The sequence below is a fragment of the Oncorhynchus clarkii genome, chromosome 1 (assembly GCF_045791955.1).
Source record: "Oncorhynchus clarkii lewisi isolate Uvic-CL-2024 chromosome 1, UVic_Ocla_1.0, whole genome shotgun sequence".
In the NCBI taxonomy this organism is placed as follows: domain Eukaryota; kingdom Metazoa; phylum Chordata; class Actinopteri; order Salmoniformes; family Salmonidae; genus Oncorhynchus; species Oncorhynchus clarkii.
The window spans coordinates 43,968,308-43,987,846 of NC_092147.1; the positions used below are offsets into that span (position 1 = coordinate 43,968,308).

The 19,539-nt window shown below is 42.2% G+C and overlaps 1 protein-coding gene across 3 annotated transcripts; it reads right to left on the reverse strand.

Annotated features, from left to right (window-relative positions):
* Positions 1 to 1,794: 1,794 nt before the first annotated feature.
* On the reverse strand, positions 1,795 to 18,602 carry LOC139407706 (alpha-parvin-like). 3 transcript variants are annotated; one of them, XR_011634120.1, is made up of 13 exons: positions 18,288 to 18,602; positions 13,396 to 13,485; positions 13,117 to 13,290; positions 12,793 to 12,933; positions 11,649 to 11,764; positions 11,295 to 11,353; positions 7,691 to 7,710; positions 7,461 to 7,522; positions 7,309 to 7,377; positions 6,001 to 6,102; positions 4,926 to 4,998; positions 3,434 to 4,271; positions 1,795 to 1,997 (listed from the first exon to the last, which is right to left on the reverse strand). XR_011634120.1 is itself a non-coding variant. In XM_071151559.1 (12 exons), exons 1-12 carry the CDS (start codon positions 18,421 to 18,423, stop codon positions 4,195 to 4,197), a joined length of 1,119 nt encoding a protein of 372 aa, XP_071007660.1. In that variant the 5' UTR covers positions 18,424 to 18,602; the 3' UTR covers positions 1,795 to 4,194. The 3 variants fall into 3 exon arrangements, 1 of the variants encoding a protein (XP_071007660.1); XR_011634118.1 differs by having other exon boundaries at positions 1,795 to 2,812; positions 3,338 to 4,271; XM_071151559.1 differs by having other exon boundaries at positions 1,795 to 4,271.
* Between the last annotated feature and the right edge of the window lie 937 nt (positions 18,603 to 19,539).

Sequence of the window (19,539 nt, forward strand, 5' to 3'; positions counted from 1 at the left end):
TTTAGGTGACTTCTGGAAAACTCCAAGCAGGTGGTCGTGTGCCTTTTATTGAGGAGTGGCTTCCGTCTTGCCACTTGGCCATTAAGGCCTGATTGTTGGAGTGCTGCAGAGATGGCTTTCCTTCTGGAAGGTTCTCCAATTTCCACAGAGGAACTCTGTCAGAGTGACCATCGGGTTCTTGGTCACCTCCCTGACCAAGGCCCTTCTCCCGAATGCTCAGTTTGGCTGGGCAGCCTGCTCTAAGAAGAGTGTTGGTGGTTCCAAACAACTTCCATTTAAGAACGATGGGGGCTACTGTGTTCTTGGGGACCTTAAATGCTGCTGAAATTTTCTGGTACCCTTCCCCCGATCTGTGCCTCAACACAATCCTGTCTCAGAGCTCTACAGACAATTCCTTCTATCTCATGGCTTGGTTTTTTGCTCTGACATGCACTGTCAAGTGCGGGTTCTTATATAGACAGGTGTGGGCCTTTCCAAATCATGTCCAATCAATTGAATTTACCACAGGTGGGCTCCAATCAAGTTGTAGAAACATCAAGGGTAGAGTGTAGGAAATTGATGAGGAAAATGTTTTTTTTCCATTTAAAAAAAAAGGCTGTAACATATCAAAATGTGGAAAAAGTCAAGCGGTCTGAATACTTTCCAAATGCACAGTAAATACATGAATGTTTGTGCAATCGTCTCTCTGATTCATAGTCCACAGGGCTGCTTGTGATGTTACGGGTGAATGCCTCAGCCTTTGATGTGGCCCTGCTTTCTTAGCAGCATGTGAAAATCCCAACACTTGAAGGAGAAAGGGCAGCCAGGTTACATGACCCCTAGCGAAACGGGCCTAACAGAGCAGACATTGTGTGCGTTTCTTTGGAGTTATTATGGTGTTTAGCCTACATGTGTTCAGCTTTTTCCAAAAATGAATGATCAATCCTCACATGCAAATAAAGGAGGCCAAAGGTATCAAATTGTCTTCTTCACATCTCTGTCAATGGTCCCTTCTCTTCCTCTCCTGTACTCTCTATACTCTTACGCCTGCTAAAAGGTGAGGTACGAGAGGCAGAGACTCGGCAGATGCACAAGCACTAGCTCTGCTGTGAGGAAAAGTAATGAAAGGAATAAAGGGGAGAGGGATGTAGAGGGAGAGAGATAGGGGGTAATTACCCTCTAATGGGGGTAACACTAGTATTCAGCAGTCAGGGCACCTTACACGACCAGTCAATTACTCTGCTGTCGTTTTCTGTTATTTTCTCTCTATAGGGCGGACGTGTACTCAAATGTACTGAAAGCTCTCTCCCTTAGCTTTAGTGATAATAGCTCAGTAGTGAATGTGTCAGAGGCAGAGCAATTGGAAACTAACGTTATGATGGTCGTAGTGGCTTCATACTAGATACTGCCATCTGGCTTCAACTGAGAAATAAAGCACAGCTCTACCCTATTCTTACAGGGACAACCAAATATCATATAGGTTGCACTAACAGACATGACCTGGTACATTGGTGCACTGGTTTACTTTCCCCTTTAAAATGATCAAATACAGAAAGAACCTTGTTTTTCTGCCGTTTTCCCCCAACAGTGACCACCTGCTCCCAATCTTTAATAGTATCGCAGAGCTGACAATCTTTAATAGTATTGTAGAGGTCACTCAGCTCTATTGTAGAATATATGACAGGAAAGGCTGAGACCCGCTAGAAATACTGCTCTGATCAAACCTCAGCTTCCCAAAATATATCCTATTCTGAAGAGGGAAGTGAGGGCGCTGGTAACATTGCAGTAATGGAATAACATTCAATCACCATAATATCCACAGACAATGTTTTATTTCAGAATTAACAGATGAGCAATAGAAACTACAGATGAATTAACTCAAAATACAAAAGCTTGTAGTGTATATCATTTGAAAAAGTGTTTGCAAAACCCCCAATTCTCACACATTTGACAAATCTTTAAGACCTCTGCATTAGTGAGCGAGGTCACACTTGATTTGGATAGTCCGGATTATCCATCTGTAGATGCTCTACAGATAGTACATGTTGATAAGGTTACGGTTAGGGTAAAGAATAAGAGTCAGGGTTAAAGGATATGATTAGTAGGTACAGTGCATTCAGGAAGGATTCAGACCCCTTCCCTTTTTTCGCGTTTTGTTACGTTAGCACTTTTCTAAAATAGATCATTTGTTCCCTCAATCTACACACAATACTCCATAATGACAAAGCGGTTCTGAATAACCTGTTTTCGCTTTGTCATTATAGGGTATTGTGTATAGATTGATGAGGGGGGGACTATTTAATCCATTTTAGAATAAGGCTGTAATGTAACACAATGTGGAAAAAGTCAAAGGGTCTGAATACTTTACGATTGCACTGTAGTGGAAATGTTACTGATAGTCTATAGAGCAGTGATCTCCAAGGCATTCCTAGTCTAAACGCCAAACGTTTCTGTAAACAAAAAAACAGCGGTAAGCCTTGCGTTCCTATTTTATTAATTCATCTTGCGCTGTCAGTGGTAGACGCACTCGATTCAACTGCCCTGTATGCCGGGTAGGCGATGTGTTCCCATTTCATAAGTCTGAAGGTACAAACTATGCCTTCCCGGTGGGAGCAAATCAAGTGAAGTGTAGGTCTACCACTGGCCAATCGAATGGCTCAGATCAACATATCTGCAGTAAAAGTAGCAGGCGTAAAAGAACGCTACAGCAAAGTTGAGGCTGTAAGATTTTTAAACGTTTAAAAACCATGACCAGAGAAAGACTCAACAAATACAGCAAAGAATGAGTAGGAAAGTGTATCGATTGGCTTGCGTTATTATTAGCGGCTTCGGTCTTATTTAATATCGAGGAATATCTCACTTTCTCTGTTCATAGGAGTAACAACATGAATTTGTGCATGACACAGAAATAATGCAGTGCGACTCGAGTTTCGTCATCAGCTGGAAGACGGTGGCCCTTCTTGGTCAGTGTCAGCGGAGGAAAGAGAGAGCAGAGGGATGTTGAGTGACGGACCCTCAGTCTGCTGCGCTCTCCCTCCGCTGAGACTGACCATCAGATGCAGGCACCGTGAGACCAGTAAACAGAAAAAAAGTGAATTATTTAAAATGTACGCTCACTCAGCCGTGCTTCACAAGTAATACAACAACTGATCTATTATTGGTGTGATCCTATAGCCTACATCAAATATATATATATTTTTTTAATGGTCTGAAGAATAATGCATTGGCAGGGCAATTCAAGCAAAGCCAATATGCAGTGATAAAGTTCTGTACAAACCTCATTAATACAGTGCTGTTTTTAATAGGGTGATGTTGCATAGGTTTACGTTCAAGTTATTATTATTATTTTCCTTTACACATGTTCCACAGTAGAGCTCGGCTTGCATTTTGACTCAGAAACTGATGGACTCCAAAAAGGTTGGTGACCACAGCTGTAGAACATCTACAGATGGACTATCCAAACAAAGTGTTACCGTGAGGGAGACCTTCCGTTCCTTTACAAGATTGTTTTAACATTACAACATTTTAGGAATTTCAGTTTGGGGTTATTAAAACATTTAACATATATGAGACATGCAAAGCAGTTTTGAGAATAAAGAAAAAGAGCATATTCAATCACAGTCAGCACTTTAAGTGGTGTCTTCCTAATAAATGGCATGCAGTACAGTCTTTTTATTTTAAAAAGGCACTTATCCACTAGTGAAAGTAGAAAACAGCTAAGTGAATGAGAAGGTCAGGTGCACACAAAAGCACAATAAATGTAGGTTAACAAACATTTGTTTAGTAAATAAATGAAACTTTAGCGATGGAAACATGAAGAAATTTCACCACAATATCAACCTTTTGAAATATGACATTAAGATTTTTTTTTTTTTGAATTTTCATCTATTAAAAATATAATTAAAAAAAACAATGACTGTTTTTACTTAGACTAATATGCATTCATTTAAGAAACAACAATACATACAGTACGTAGTGTATTTTAAAATGGCAAACAGCACATACAATAGTAGAAGTTATTATTATAGCACATCAAATATTTGGAATAATGGAATCTATAAAAAAAAATATTGATAATACCAATGCTGAATGTCCTGAATTGGTTCGTAGTGTTCTTTGCAAGGGACAACTTCCTTTGAAGCATGTAATTGGGGAAAAACGCTTGAAACTTGAATGTGATACCCCATAAAATGAGTCACCCCCAACACAGCATATTCACTCCACGTTTCTGTACCTGGTGAAGAGGTTGTACAGCACCCTCAGGGTTGACTTGAGGTCACAGTTCACGATATCTGGGAAATAAGGGAATTAATAACATTTAAATAAACACAGACAGCAATCTCTCTCATAAAAAAATGTTTTGATAGAGTCAATACCAGTAAAATATTTCTTTAAATTGAATTCTATCAGGATATGCGGTATAAAGGAAATGTTTTGACCATGAGAAATTATTCAGGTACAACACTGCCAATGAAAAAGGTACACCGACCATGAATGTGTCTCAACACGCATTCACAGACACACTACTACATAATACTAAGGACAAACTAACAAATACGTCACGTAAACGCACAAACCTCAACAAGTAAACATATCCATTAAGGGGGTTGGTGTGTAGTGCTTTTACTTTAGCAAAGTGTGGCATTTAAGATTTACTGAATGGATTTGTACCGTAGAGGAGCATATAGCCAATTCTCTCGGAACAGTTTGAATGGAAGATACAGCAATATTCTCACATAGGGCTTCTTGCCTGACAGCATTCTCACAAAAAAAAATACTGGACTTTAAATTAGGAGGCAAATGTATTGCGCCATCATGGTTTTGCACCAAATTTCCAGAATTAATCTTCTTAAAAATAAGAAAACGGACAAAAGCATGTAAAAGTAATACAAAAAATAATTGTCAATGGGAACTATATAAACAGCATCCTAAAGGAGAACACCTACCTTCAGGTCTAGGTTTGGGTCTCTCCAAACCTCCGTCTTGCATCAGCTCAAAAGAGAAGGACACGTTGTGCACCTGCATGAGAAACACAATGACAACAACATTACACAACAGAAGAGCAAGCCACACACAGGTAGGCCTAGAGTATGAGGAAACAGCTCCTAAACCATAACACACCTATACAATTCACACAAGTCATTACAGCTCCCCTACCACAGGTTCCTAGGTGTGTAAACATCAGCTCAATAAACCCATAAGCTCTTTACAGCTGGACAAACAGTCACTCAGCACCAGGCAAAAAGGAGGGGGAGGGGGGGGTTCTATCAGAATTTGGTTGTTGTTTGGTTCATGTAAAAGTGTGGTACTGAGTGTCAGTACAGAATGTGGGAAGCCTTAGAACAGACCAGCTAGGAGGTGAAGGCAATTAAGGAAATATGGAGTGGATAATTAGTAGCCAAAGCTTAAGAGAAAGAGAGCGCTTGAGACAGAAGAAAGAGTGAGAGAGCGAAATAAAAGGAAGAAGTTAAAAATCAAGCAACACCAAGACTGACCATTGGAGGATTCCTTCAGGCGAGTACCAGGGACTCCTATATAGCAGCTGTCCCTGAAAAGACCCCTTGTCCCTTCTCCCCCCTCTCCCTGCATTAGCGCTAATCTCCTGGCCACTTATTGATTTTCTGTGCAGGAGCAGATTACAGATGCTGCCTGCCGGGTGCCCACTGCCTGGCACAGCACAGCCGGCTGGAGAGGACCCAGTCTCAGGCCTGACAGGGCGTCCCTTTAGAAAGCCTGCTAAGAATAGCCGTCAAGAGGCTTTGGGTTGCACATTGTCTGTCTGACAATATGGAATAATCTTCATGATAAATACTAATATCAGCAAATATAATTAATCACTGAGGGATTAGCCATCTTGAAGTAAAACATTATGCAAATGTTTGAATTAAACAATTAGGGCCTGAAAATACAATAATTTGCTGGAAATGTAGTGTGAAAAGACTAGTGTATTCACTGCCATTAAAGTGTACCACACCGAGCAAAGATAGAATTTGGAAAAATGGAGAGTAAATGTCAACATACCTGTTGTTCAAAGTTCTCAGGAGTCAGGAAGAAATTATAGAGTGGAACAAAGTAGCCCTCCAGCAATCCCATCAGCAGAACAAGGTACACACCGTCAGCAAACTAAAGAATAAAAAAAACATGCTTATTCATATCAATATACAAGAGGTATGATTCTAATTAGATACAGTTGAAGTCGGAAGTTTACATACACTTAGGTTGGAGTCATTAAAACTCGTTTTTCAACTACTCCACAAATTTCTTGTTAACAAACTATGGTTTTGGCAAGTCGGTTAGCACATCTACTTAGTGCATGACAAGTAATTTTTCTAACAATTATAGGTACAAAAGTATCTATATCCACAGTAAAACAAGTCCTATATCGACACAACCTGAAAGGCCGCTCAGCAAGGAAGAAGCCACTGCTCCAAAACCGCCATAAAAAAAGCAAGACTATGGTTTGCAATTGCACATGGGGACAAAGGTCGTACTTTTTGGAGAAATGTCCTCTGGTCTGATGAAACAAAAATAGAACTGTTTGGCCATAATGACCATTGCTATGTTTGGAGGAAAAAGGGGAAGGCTTGCAAGCCGAAGAACACCATCTCAACCGTGAAGCGCGGGTGTGGCAGCATCATGTTGTGGGGGTGCTTTGCTGCAGGAGGGACTGGTGCATTTCACAAAATAGATGGCATCATGAGGATGGACAATTATGTGGATATATTGAAGCAACATCTCAAGACAGACAGGAAGTTAAAGCTTGGTCGCAAATGTGTCTTCCAAATGGACAATGACCCCAAGCATACTTCCAAAGTTGTGGCAAAATGGCTTAAGGACAACAAAGTTAAGGTATTGGAGTGGCAATCACAAAGCCCTGACCTCAATCCTATAGAATATTTGTGGGCAGAACTGAAAAAGCGTGTGCGAGCAAGGAGGCCCACAAACCTGACTCAGTTACACCAGCTCTGTCAGGAAGAATGCGCCAAAATTCACCTAACTTATTGTGGGAAGCTTGTGGAAGGCTACCCGAAACGTTTGACCCAAGTTAAACAATTTAAAGGCAATGCTACCAAATACTAATTGAGTGTATGTAAACTTCTGACCCACTGGGAATGTGATGAAATAAATAAAAGCTGAAATAAATCCTTCTCGCTACTATTATTCTGACATTTCACATTCTTAAAATAAAGTGGTGATCCGAACTGACCTAAGACAGGGAATGTTTACTAGGATTAAATGTCAGGAATTGTGAAAAACTGAGTTTAAATGTATTTGGCTAAGGTGTATGTAAACTTCTGATTTCAACTGTAATTCTAGTTCATACTGTACCTGTGTGTCCAGTTCAGCCACCTCCAGATTGAGCTTGTTCAAGTGTTTGTTCACAAAGGTGATGAGAGTCTGTGGAAACAGCAGTCATTTCTGTGAGGCACGGCAACAGTACAACAGAAAACTCTACTACTACTAGTATTAACACACACTACCTTTTTTACCACATTGAGCTTGTCTGGAGCGTGATCAAACAGGGTGTCGAAAGCATCTCGCTCTTAATGGACGGAGAGAACAGTCATACCGTTACTAACAGAAACGAGGTAAAAAGCATCAAGGTTGTCATATACTGAAAACAGCAATTTAAAATAAAAAATAAGTGTCAAATTTACTGCGACTGATTAAAAGATGCATTAGGAGAGAATAGACCAAGTAGAAGACATACCATGTCTGCCAGATAAAGCCCTGAGGGAAAAGAGAAAAACAAAAAAGATATAAAAGCGCCATTTGGTCAACAAGGACAGCTCACGAAGAACTTCATTAAAATGTTCACAATGTACTTTACATTTTAGTAATTTAGCAGATGGACACTCATATCCAGTGCGAATTACAGTAGTGAGCGAGTACATTTTCATACTGGTCCCCAATGGGATTCGAACCCACAACCCTGGCGTTGCAAGCGCCTTGCTCTACCAAGTGAGCCACATGGGATTATTCCACAACTACTAAATCTTTCAAATTACTACCAATTCTACAAGGTATGACCCCAAACATCGAGAAAAGGCAACTCTCCTCAATGTAATCCTCACAAATATTCCTGATAGGCATCAGTCTGGAATTTTCTGTAATGACCTTAGTGATCACTGTTTTACAGCCTGTGGCTGCTGCTCAATGAAACAACCTGTCTTGATTGTCATAGACGCTTGCTAAAAAACTTTAAATGAGCAAGGCTTCCTTCATGAACTGGCCTCTAAAATGGTATAGAATCAGCTTCATCCCCTCTGTCGAAGACACTTGGACCTTCTTTTCTTGATATTTTCAGTGGTATTGTTAACAAACACGCTCCCATAAAGAAAATTAGTATTAAAAACTGGTCTAGCCCCTGGTTCGACTGGGATCTTGCAGAGTTCACCTCAAGAATTGGCGAAAGGCTCGGCACACGCATACTCCGGCTGACTGTTTCTCGTTCAGGCAAATTAGAAATAAGTGCACTTAGGCTATCCGGAAGGCCAAAGTTAGTTACTTTAAGGAGCAGTTCTCTCTCTGTGGGTCTAACCCCAAGAAGTTGTGGAAAACGGTTAAAGACCTGGGGAATAAACCCTCCTCCTCACAGTTACCCATGTCCCTTAATGTTGATGATGTGGTTGCTCAGCACAAGGCTGAGCTCTTTAATCACCACTTAATTATAAGTCAGGATTCCTATTGGACTCAGCCATGCCTCCTTGCCCGTTCAACATTTCCTTATCTCCCACCCCTTCTAATGCGACTATCCCCGATTCTTCTCCTTCTTTTTCCCCTGCCCGCTACAAAGTTTCTCCCTGCAGGCAGTCACTGAGTCCGAGGTGCTAAAGGAGCACCATAAACTTGACCCCCAAAAAACATCTGGGTCAGATGGTTTAGCCCCTTTCTTCATTAACGTTGCTGCCCCTGTCATCGCCAAGTCTGTCGCTCCTTTCTGGGGAGGTTCCCATTGCTTGGAAGGCAGCCACGGTTCGTCCTTTATTTAAAAGGGGGAGATCAAGCTGATCCTAACTGTTATAGGCCCATTTCTATTTTGCCCCATTTATCAAAAGTGTTGGAAAAACTTGTCAATAATCAACTGACAGGCTTTCTTGATGTCTATAGTATTCTTCCGGGTATGTAATCTGGTTTCCGCTCAGGTTATGGATGTGTAACTGCAACCTTAAGAAGGTCTTCAATGATGTCACCATTGCCCTTGATTCTAAGCAATGTTGTGCTGCTATTTTTATTGACTTGGCCAAAGCTTTTAATACGGTAGACCATTCCTTTCTTGTGGGCCGGCTAAGGAGTATTGGTGTCTCTGATGGGTCTTTGGCCTGGTTTGCTAACTACCTCTCAAAGAGTGCAGTGCATAAAGTCAAAATCTGCTGTCTCAGCCACTGCCTGTCACCAAGAGAGTACCCCAAGGCTCGATCTTAGGTCCCCCGCACTTCTCAATTTACATCAACATAGCTCAGGCAGTAGGAAGTGCTCTCATCCATTTATATGCAGATGGTAGTCCTCTACTCAGCTGGCCCATCCCCGGATATTGTGTTAAATGCTCTAAAACAAAGCTTTCTTAGTGTCCAACAAGCTTTCACTACCTTTAATCTTGTTCTGAACAACTCCAAAACAAAGGTCATCTGGTTTGTTAAGAAGAATGCCCCTCTCCCCACAGGTGTTATTACTACCCCTGAGGGTTTAGAGCTTGAGGTAGTCGCCTCATACAAGTACTTGGGAGTATGGCTAGGCAGTACACTGTTCTTCTCTCAGCACATATCAAAGCTGCAGGCTAAAGTTAAATCTAGACTTGGTTTCCTCTATCGTAATCACTCCTCTTCACCCCAGCTGCAAACTAACCCTGATTCAGAGGACCATCCTACCCATGCTAGATTACAGAGACATAATTTAAAGATCGGCAGGTAAGGGTGCTCTCAAGCAGCTAGATGTTCTTTACCATTTGGCCATCAGATTTGCCACCAATGCTCCTTATAGGACACATCACTGCACTCTATACTCCTCTGTAAACTGGTCATCTCTGTATACCTGTCGCAAGACCCACTGGTTGATGCTTATTTATAAAACCCTCTTAGGCCTCACTCCCCCTTATCTGAGAAGTCTACTGCAGCCCTCATCCTCCACATACAACACCCATTCTGCCAGTCACATTCTGTTAAAGGTCCCCAAAGCACACACATCCCTGGGTCACTCCTCTTCTCAGTTCACTGCAGCTAGCAACTGGAACGAGCTGCAACAAACACTCAAACTGGACAGTTTTATCTCAATCTCTTCATTCAAAGACTCAATCATGGACACTCTTACTGACAGTTGTGGCTGCTTTGTGTGATGTATTGTTGTCTCTACCTTCTAGCCCTTTACGCTGTTGTCTGTGCCCAATAAAGTTTGTACCATGTTTTGTGCTGCTACCATGTTGTTATGTTGCCTTACTATGTTCTTGTCTTAGGTCTCTCTTTACATAGTGTTGTCTCTCTTGTCCTATATTTATATGTACTTATTTTTAATCCCAGGCCCCCGTAGGAGGCCTTTTGGTAGGCCGTCATTGTTAATAAGAATGTGTTCTTAACTGACTTGCCTAGTTAAATAAAAAATAAAGAAATAAAAATACTATTAATACATTGATATCAACCTGATACAGAGGAATGTTGGTGGTGAATACAGTAATGTTGTTGTACACAAGCGATTAACCTTACTGAACATTAACAGAATGGGCCACTAGGCATTGTCACACATGTTGAGTCAAGGGGCTGCTGCAACATCCCAACAGCTATCACACAAAAGAGGGCCAACGAGGAATGGCTTAGAGACGCACAAACACACGCACATACGACACCCTTTCTCTTCATGGTGTAATCACTGATGGCAGGGCAACGGTCCTGTGACCGTAACCATGATATGAGCGCTTTGCTCGCCCACTAATCTCCCCAGCTGCTCTGGAACTGCTGGTCCGCTCCAACCTCAGCTGGGGCAACGCTACACTGGCAAGGAACCCTCACGGCCCTGTTTATACAATGGTCGACTGTGTTCATACACACTGGTGAAATAATTGTGCTTGAAAAACGTATTAATAGGATGCGGTTATTACATAAAGGCTACAGAGGGGATTGCATTTGAGAGATACAAATCTATATCAAAGTACTTCATATTGTAAATAGGAGATCGCATTGTGTTTTGGGGAAGACAGTGGTATGTGGTTTACTGCTGTGGTGAACCCATCCCTATTTCTGACAAAACAGAGCTCTCACACTGAGTGAGAAGGAGTGTGTTCTCTCAATGACTGGTTCATCCCATCAGAGAAAAACGTGACCTACTCTGTATTGCCCGTGATCTCCTCCTGGATCTGGCGAGATTGCAGAATCCCCTCCCTTTTCTGAGAGAAAATAAAGAAAAAAAGAAACAGGAAAAGGAACAGAGTAAATAGGCATTTTAACAGTCAGATTTAGCCAGAATGCGGTTTTAACCAATCAGCATTCAGGATTAGACCCACCCGTGGTATAATTTGACAAAATATTGTAGTACTGCAATTTATCGTAAAACAGCATTTATAAGCATGTATAGCGAAGTTATTATAACATGTAACAAAACAGGTGTATGACCTCAGAGACTTATATCAAGTTTCATTCATGTGTACTATGCACCAAGCAAAATAAGAGGATTTACAGTACCTGAACCACCACTACTTGGATGGACACGTGATCAGGAAGTCTGATTGGTGCTCTGAAGTGCTGAGATAGCGCCACCAACAGGTGAAGAATGGCCACTATACTCTTAGCATGGACCGCTGGGCAAGAGACCGACAGAAATGGGGATTTGCTTTAGTTTTCATTGGTTGGAAGAACAATCAATGAAGGAAACAATGTTTTGATTCCCGCCTAATAAAAATAAGCTAAATTAAAGGAGAGGTATCTAAAAGCCCTCTGATATCGGCCTGACCCTCTCAGCCTAAGAGGATCAGAACAGAAGTGTGTGGTACATCGCACAGGTTGAAAGCAGGGAACAACGCATTGATTTGGTTAGCGCTTGGTTGACAGAATTCTGCTGTAAATTCGATCAAAAATGCCATCATACAAGTGTTCCTCTTTCGTGATGTAGTCATGCATTTACCTCTTACCGTAAGCTGAGATCCACATTAGCGCCACTGAATACCCCAGGCACATTTGTTATGGTTTTTGAAAAGCAACGTAATACAAAAAATAAATTGCACATACTCTGCTGTTCTATCACGTGTCATGATTAAAACAGTGTTGTTTTAAGTCACGTCTTTGTTGTTTGGAATATTGCAAACAGACGTGGCAGTTTCACCGCTACGGATTCCAACTTTAATGAATATGTATATTTCTGGACTTACTTCCCTCAAATCAGTTCATCCCTACAACTCTCTTTTTTTTTCTCATACATGTACGCTAATGATAAAACACAAGCTAGAACGCTATTACCAGTGTTATCATATTCTTGTTAAAAGCCTCATAAAATAGAGACATCACGGCAAACCTAAAGTGCTTTACCTAAATGTACTGTATGGACAGACATTCCTTCTCCATTAGAGACGGCTCAATGAGAAGCAGAGAAAACTTGACGACCAGTGTATGGACTGGTAACAAGCTGAAGCCCCCATGTATTCCACCTGTCTGACCACTTTGGCTCACTCAACAACGACTGTATGCTGAGTCTCTCTCACCAAAGAGAGGAAAATGGACTGAAACATGGAGGGACTGTCCAATAAGAACTCTTGTTATCATTTTCCGTTTGCCTAATGTCTTGCTACGGTGTGCCCTAATTAATACGACCAAGTTCTCAGCCTCTACTTACAGTCCACGTTCCATTTGATGCTCCTGGCAGAGACCTTGATGGAGTCGTTGATCCTCTCCAGCACCGTCTGTAGTTTCTGTTTCTGGGCGATCTCCGACTGGGTCACCTCAGCTACGTTTAGCTTCTCCCCCTCCAGCTTCTCTGAAACACATATACAAAGAAAACAGCATGTATTACATTTGTTCGGGGGTCTTCTTTAGCATAAATACAGGCATTTGCACAATGAGAGAAAGGCCTGAGAGAAAATGGTCAGAGGGAGAATGAGAGCGGTAGTAGTGATCCTTTACGTTTGATGGAGAACCATTAAATGGACTTGTTCCTCACCAAAGAGTTTCTGCAGAACCTGCCCGTCGTATAGATCCTCAGCCAGGTCCTTCACGATGATCCTCTCCCCCACCAACACATCATTGATCCAGTCGATCAACACCTTCTGGAGTTCCTGTAGTTTCTGGTCGTTCTTGGAGTTGGGGTCGACCATGGTGCGGACCTCATTCTCCTCTGTAGGAACAGAAAGCAAGATTAGGTATAGCCAGTGTCAAGGCGTCTCATCTTCTATGGCCAGGGATCTCAGATAGGGACTGCACTGTACTGCACTGCACTTACCTAGCATGGTGTCTTCTGGGTCCAGTTCGTATTGGGTGGGGCTCAAGGGCAGGTTGATGGCGTTCATCCCCTCTTCCTGGAGCTCAGACACTGTACGGAGAGCACGTCACGTCACTCACAAGGCATCCTCTCAAACCGCCATCTTTCAGTGCAACAGCTATAATTTCACGTAGGTTGTACGTGGCTTACTGTTTGTGCCTCCTAACTGTGATAATTCATGATAGCACTGTAAAACATGATAGCACTGTAATAGTGTTCCCACACCACTAACACACTAGCTAACTACTATCACAGCTATTTGGTCAACATAGCCTAGCGCTAACACAGGACCGGGCGTTGCCTTCTTTATCATGTCTAATATGGTATATTATTGAGGCGTAGCGGTTATTTCTGGAAGTGGTTTCACCCGTCAAGGAATATTTTCTTAGAAGCTGCTTCTCATTGGAAAAACACGGCAATTTTATCTCAAGTCCAGGTAATGCCCTTCTGTCCTCCAGACAGGCATTTCCTCAGTCTACTACTTATTGGCCCTCATCCGTACACTCCACCTCCCTAGGCTATATCTCACAACAGAGGAGACGTGTTCTAAAGGGGATGATTCTTATGTATTCTTAAATCAATAGCAGCAGCTACAATTGATTCTTAAACCAATATCACGTTTTCTCCTTAGATCACTGCACCACCTCAGCTTTCTGTGTCACCGTTCCTAAAGTCAGCTTTATCTGATCTGACACTGTTCTCAGTTAATCAAGACAATGTACTTTCCCCACCTGTTAGTAGCCCATTTATCACACAGAACTTCCTGGTTTCCCATCAACCCCTGCCTTGCCCAAGCATGCGTTTCACTATACTGCTTCGTGTCAGTTTCAGTGACACCTGTAGTGGTGTGAACATCCTGTGCTGGTTTTCTCAGCCTTCCTTCCCAGCGAGGATGACATCCTCATAATCAACACCATCAGCAGCCCTAATTCAGACCGCTTGTGTAGCGTCATATCAAGACTAAGGAGAATATCCTGTGCCTTGACAGAACGACACACAGTGCCTTCAGAAAGTATTCACTTTTTCCAGATTTTGTCGTGTTACAGCCTGAATTTAAAATTGATTAATGGACATACAATTATCTGTAAGGTCCATCAGTCGAGGCGTGAATTTCAAAAACAGATCCAACCACAAAGACCAGGGAGGTTTTCCAATGCCTCGCAAAGAAGGGCACCTATTGGTAGATGGGGGGGCAGACATTGAATATCCATTTGAGCATGGTGAAATTATTAACTACACATTGGATAGGATATAAATTCACTCAGTCACTACAATGATACAGACGTCCTTTCCAATTCAGTTGCTGGAGAGGAAGGAAACCACTCAGGGATTTCCCAATGAGGCCAATGGTGACTTTAAAACCGTGAAAGTTTAATGGCTGTGAAGGGAGAAAACTGAGGATGGATCAACAATGTTGTTCCTCTGCAATACTAACCTAATTGACAGAGTGAAAAGGAAGCCTGTACAGAATACAAATATTCCAAAACAGTTATCCTGTCTGCAACAAGGCACTAAAGTAGTACTGCAAAAAATGTAGCAAAGTAATTCGCTTTTTGTCCTTAATACAAAGTGTTATTGGATTTGCCCCAAACATAACATTAGTGAGTACCACTCTCCATATTTTCAAACATAGTGGCAGTGGTGTGAAGTACTTAAGTAGCACTTCAAAGTATTTTTTACCTAAGTACTTTTGGGGGGTATCTGTACTTTACTATTCATATTTTTACTTTTACTTCACTACATTCCTTAAGAAAATAATGTACTTTTTACTCCATACATTTGTCCTGGCACCCAAAAGTACTCGTTACATTTTGACAGAAAAATGGTCCATTTCACACACTTATCAAGAGAACATCCCTGGTCATCCATACTGCCTTTGATCTGGCGGACTCACTAAACAGAAATGCTTTGTTTGTAAATTATGTCGGAGTGTTGGAGTGTGACCCCAACTAACCACCAAAAAAATGTAAATAAAACTGTGCTGTCTGGTTTGCTTAATATAGGGAATTTGAATTGGTTTATACTTTTCCTCTTGATACTTTAGTACATTCTAGCAATTCCATTTACTTATGATACTTAAGTATATTTAAAACCCAAATACTTTTAGACTTAATCAAGTAGTATTTTACTGGGTGACTTTCACTTGAGTCTTTTTAAATGAAGGGTATCTTTACTTTTACTCAAGTATGACAATTGAGTACTTTTTCCATCACTGCATAGTGTTATGGGTATGATTTTAAATCGCTAAGGACTGGGGAGTTTTTCAGGATAAAAAAATAAACAGCGCTAAGCAGAGACAAAATTCTAGTTCAGTCTTTTTCACCAGACACTGGGAGATGAATTCACCTTTCAACAGGACAATAACCTAAAACACAAAGCCAAATCTACACGGGAGTTGCTTACAAGGAAAACAATAAATGTTCCTGAGTGGCTGAGTTACAGTTGACTTAAATCTACAGCAAGACCTGAAAATGTCTGTCAATGAATAATCAACAACCAATCTGACAGAGCTTGTAGAATTTTGAAAAGAGTAATGGAATTGTGCAAATGTTGCACAATCCAGGTGTTGAAAGCTCTTCGAGACTTACCCAGAAAGACTCACAAATGCTTCTACAAAGTATTACCTCAGGGGTGTGGATACTTATGTAAATGAGATATATATGCATTACATTTTCAATGAATTAGCAAACATTTCTCAAAACATGTTTTCACTTTGTCATTATGGGGTATTGTGTGTAGATGGGTGACAACCTTTTTAATCCATTTTGAACTCAGGCTGTAACCGAGCAGTCACTTTATCCCTACCTACATGTACAAATTACCTCGACTAACCTGTACCCCCGGCCCCCCACACATTGGCTCGGAACCGGTACCCCGTGTATATAGCCTCGTTGTCATTTTTAAGTGTTACTTTTTATTGTTATGAAAATATTTTCTGAACTCTATTTCTTGAACTGCATTGTTGGTTAAAATTATTCGGCATATAGGACAAATAAAATTTGATATGTGGCATAAGTAAAGGGGTATGAATACTTTGAGGGCACTGTATGCCTTCTCTCAGAAATAATTGTATGACTGAAAATTGCATGCATCAGCGTGTCTACAAAAAAATAGAGGAACTGTCACTGCCCTCCCAATCACACATTTAAATAATCTCCATAAACAATGTCCCCTTGACCAGCAGAGATTCACACACAGAGCATGTGATGCTATGAGTTGGGGTGCTAATCCTATCCCAGACCTGCTACAGACACTGGGTCTCCATTCCTTGTCTACTTTCCTTCATATGAACTGATGTGAAGGACCTGGATTGGTGAAAGCAAGTAACGGGTAGGTATTCACCACACATTGCTTACACCCATCCTGCAACACCATCTATGTGTAAATGAAGGAAGGGAAAGCAGCAAAGGACGCCACTTTAGATTGTTGAAATGCAGCCACAGTGTTTCTCCTTCCTCTCCTCATGCTCCAGCAGTGGGTGGGTGAATACTAACAGGCGTTCTTACCTGGTGGGCAGAGTGCTCCACAGCCCATCTCTCCAGTTTCCAGCATCTTCCCTTCACTGACTCATCCTCTCCTCCAGCCTGCTTAACATCCACTGTCCTGTCTCTAACACTCTCTGTCTCGCCCTTTCCTCCCTCTCCCGCCGTGGTCCAATCAACAGGCTTGTTCAAGGCCGTGCCCCCTTTCTTCCTCCCCATCGTAAAATGTCAGAGAGCTTTAAATTAAATATACTGCCGCAACGCGGGACCAGAGATGCTTTCCATCAAATCACTAGGAACACACTGCGGACATCCTGGCCAGTGTGCTCCACTGTAGATGTGTATGAAGGAGAGACGGGATAGGGCTCAGCTGTGGTGTGTCAACCACTCAGCCCTGTGAACCCTGATTGATACAAACCAATCATAACACAAGTGCAGGGCCGGACAACCACATTTTGGGGGCCCCCTGGACACCGGGGGCACTCTGAACAGGACAAACGAAGTGGGAACATTTCCACTTAATGTGTAACTAATTCATTTGATGATGATCCTACCTCATTTGCACATGCTGTATATAGATTTTTCTACTGTATTATCGATTGTATGTTTGTTTATTCCATGTGTAACTCTGTGTTGTTGTTGTATGTGTCGAACTGCTTTGCATTATCTTGGCCAGGTCGCAGTTGCAAATGAGAACTTGTTCTCAACTAGCCTACCTGGTTAAATAGTGGTGAAATAAAAAAACCAAATCAAAAAAGGAACCTGAGGAAAAACAATGGGCAACTCGTTCATTTTATAGGTCTGTTAATCCCGTAGCAGTGAAATAAAGGACATACACTAGCAGTGCAGCTGCTCCTGGAGTTGTGTTTGCTCTTGCCTCATTCCAGAGTAATTGCATCTGAAGTAGTAGCACACCCTACATGGCAACCATAGCCTGTAGCTACAGTGAGTAACTCTACTAGGCACTGCATGCGCTCCCAAGCTGCCCTGCAGGCCAACTCGGGTCAATACAAGAACGTTGAATTACAATAAAGTGAGTGTACGCTAGTTTACCGATATTTATGTAGTAGCCTACTCCATTCTGATCTCTTCAATGAATCTGCAGCTCGGAAAGCAGGCACGCGATATTCCTTTACCAATAACGAATAGACAGAATCAGACAATGGTCGAGGCGTGACTTCATTACACAACGGATTGAAACAATGTTGTAGCGACTAGCTAATTACAATGAACTACACGGTCGTTCCATAAAATACTTATTTTCTGCTTGTGCTTTGCTGATGGTTTTTATTTGTTTTTTATACACATGCCACTTCACGCAAGTAAAGTTTAGACATGGTCGTGACAGTATTGTTTTGATCAGAAATGTACCTTCTTTTGCCTTCTTTCTTCTTACTAAAGTTCCTCCAAGTTTTCCCAGGAACGAGTCATCTTTCTTTCTGGAAGAGGGTGATTTCGGAGTCGTCGGCGACGGAGAGGATGGCGACTTTTGCGGCGAAGTAGCCATGATACAATTTATCCAAAAGTACAACCAATATTGTAAAAGTTGAGTGGGTCTCTGAAATAAATAGATTTTCAAGTCAAGTTCTGCTCAAATCAATTTTCACTCCCTAAAGCGGAAACGGAATATCATCCAGGCTTAAATCCCTTCCTTGTTCCCTCCCCTATTTCTATTGTAAATAAAACCCTACTGGCTGAATAGATTGTAGTTAGCAACTGGCCCCTGTTTGCTTTGACCAGTGTGCTATGTAACTTCTGATTTATCACAAACACATTTCTTCATTATCATATTTTTCTAGTGATATCAGTAAGGATGCATAGACATTGTTATAGGCGTTATTCTAATACCACCAAAATAGGCATTGATCCTCAAAAAGTTCTACAGATGCACCATTGAAAGCATCTTGATTGGCTGCATCACCGCATGGTATGGCAACCCAGCAAACATGTCCATATTGGTACGATGTGGGTCCAATGCGGGCTAAAATATTGGCTCCACGTAGGCTAGGCTGCCCACAATGGGCCGTTGCGCCTTTGTTCCCAATGGATTTGCCTAGTGTAGGTAGGCCACATCTGGTGAGGGCAGCCCATACTTTGCCTGTAATAAGCCCATTTTTTCCCAGCTAACATGCCCACATTGGCACGATGTGGGTCCAATGCGGCTTAAAACATTTGAGCCCGTGCTGGGTTTGGTGTGGGATAGCCCGTGCTGGGTTTGGTGTGGGATAGCCCGTGCTGGGTTTGGTGTGGGATAGCCCGTGCTGGGTTTGGTGTGGGATAGCCCGTGCTGGGTTTGGTGTGGGCTAGCCCGTGCTGGGTTTGGTGTGGGCTAGCCCGTGCTGGGTTTGGTGTGGGATAGCCCGTGCTGGGTTTGGTGTGGGCTAGCCCGTGCTGGGTTTTGATGTGGGCTAGCCCGTGCTGGGTTTGGTGTGGGATAGCCCGTGCTGGGTTTGGTGTGGGATAGCCCGTGCTGGGTTTGGTGTGGGCTAGCCCGTGCTGGGTTTGGTGTGGGCTAGCCTGTGCTGGGTTTGGTGTGGGATAGCCCGTGCTGGGCTTGGTGTGGGCTAGCCCGTGCTGGGCTTGGTGTGGGATAGCCCGTGCTGGGTTTGGTGTGGGCTAGCCC

Coding starts and splice junctions, on each gene's coding strand:
- LOC139407706 (XM_071151559.1), bottom strand. CDS start 18,423: ATGGCTACTTCGCCGCAAAAGTCGCCATCCTCTCCGTCGCCGACGACT. Junction 11,765..12,792: donor CATCAAATGGAACGTGGACT/GTAAGTAGAGGC, acceptor TCTCTTGCCCAG/CGGTCCATGCTAAGAGTATA. Junction 7,523..7,690: donor GGCTTTATCTGGCAGACATG/GTATGTCTTCTA, acceptor CCGTCCATTAAG/AGCGAGATGCTTTCGACACC.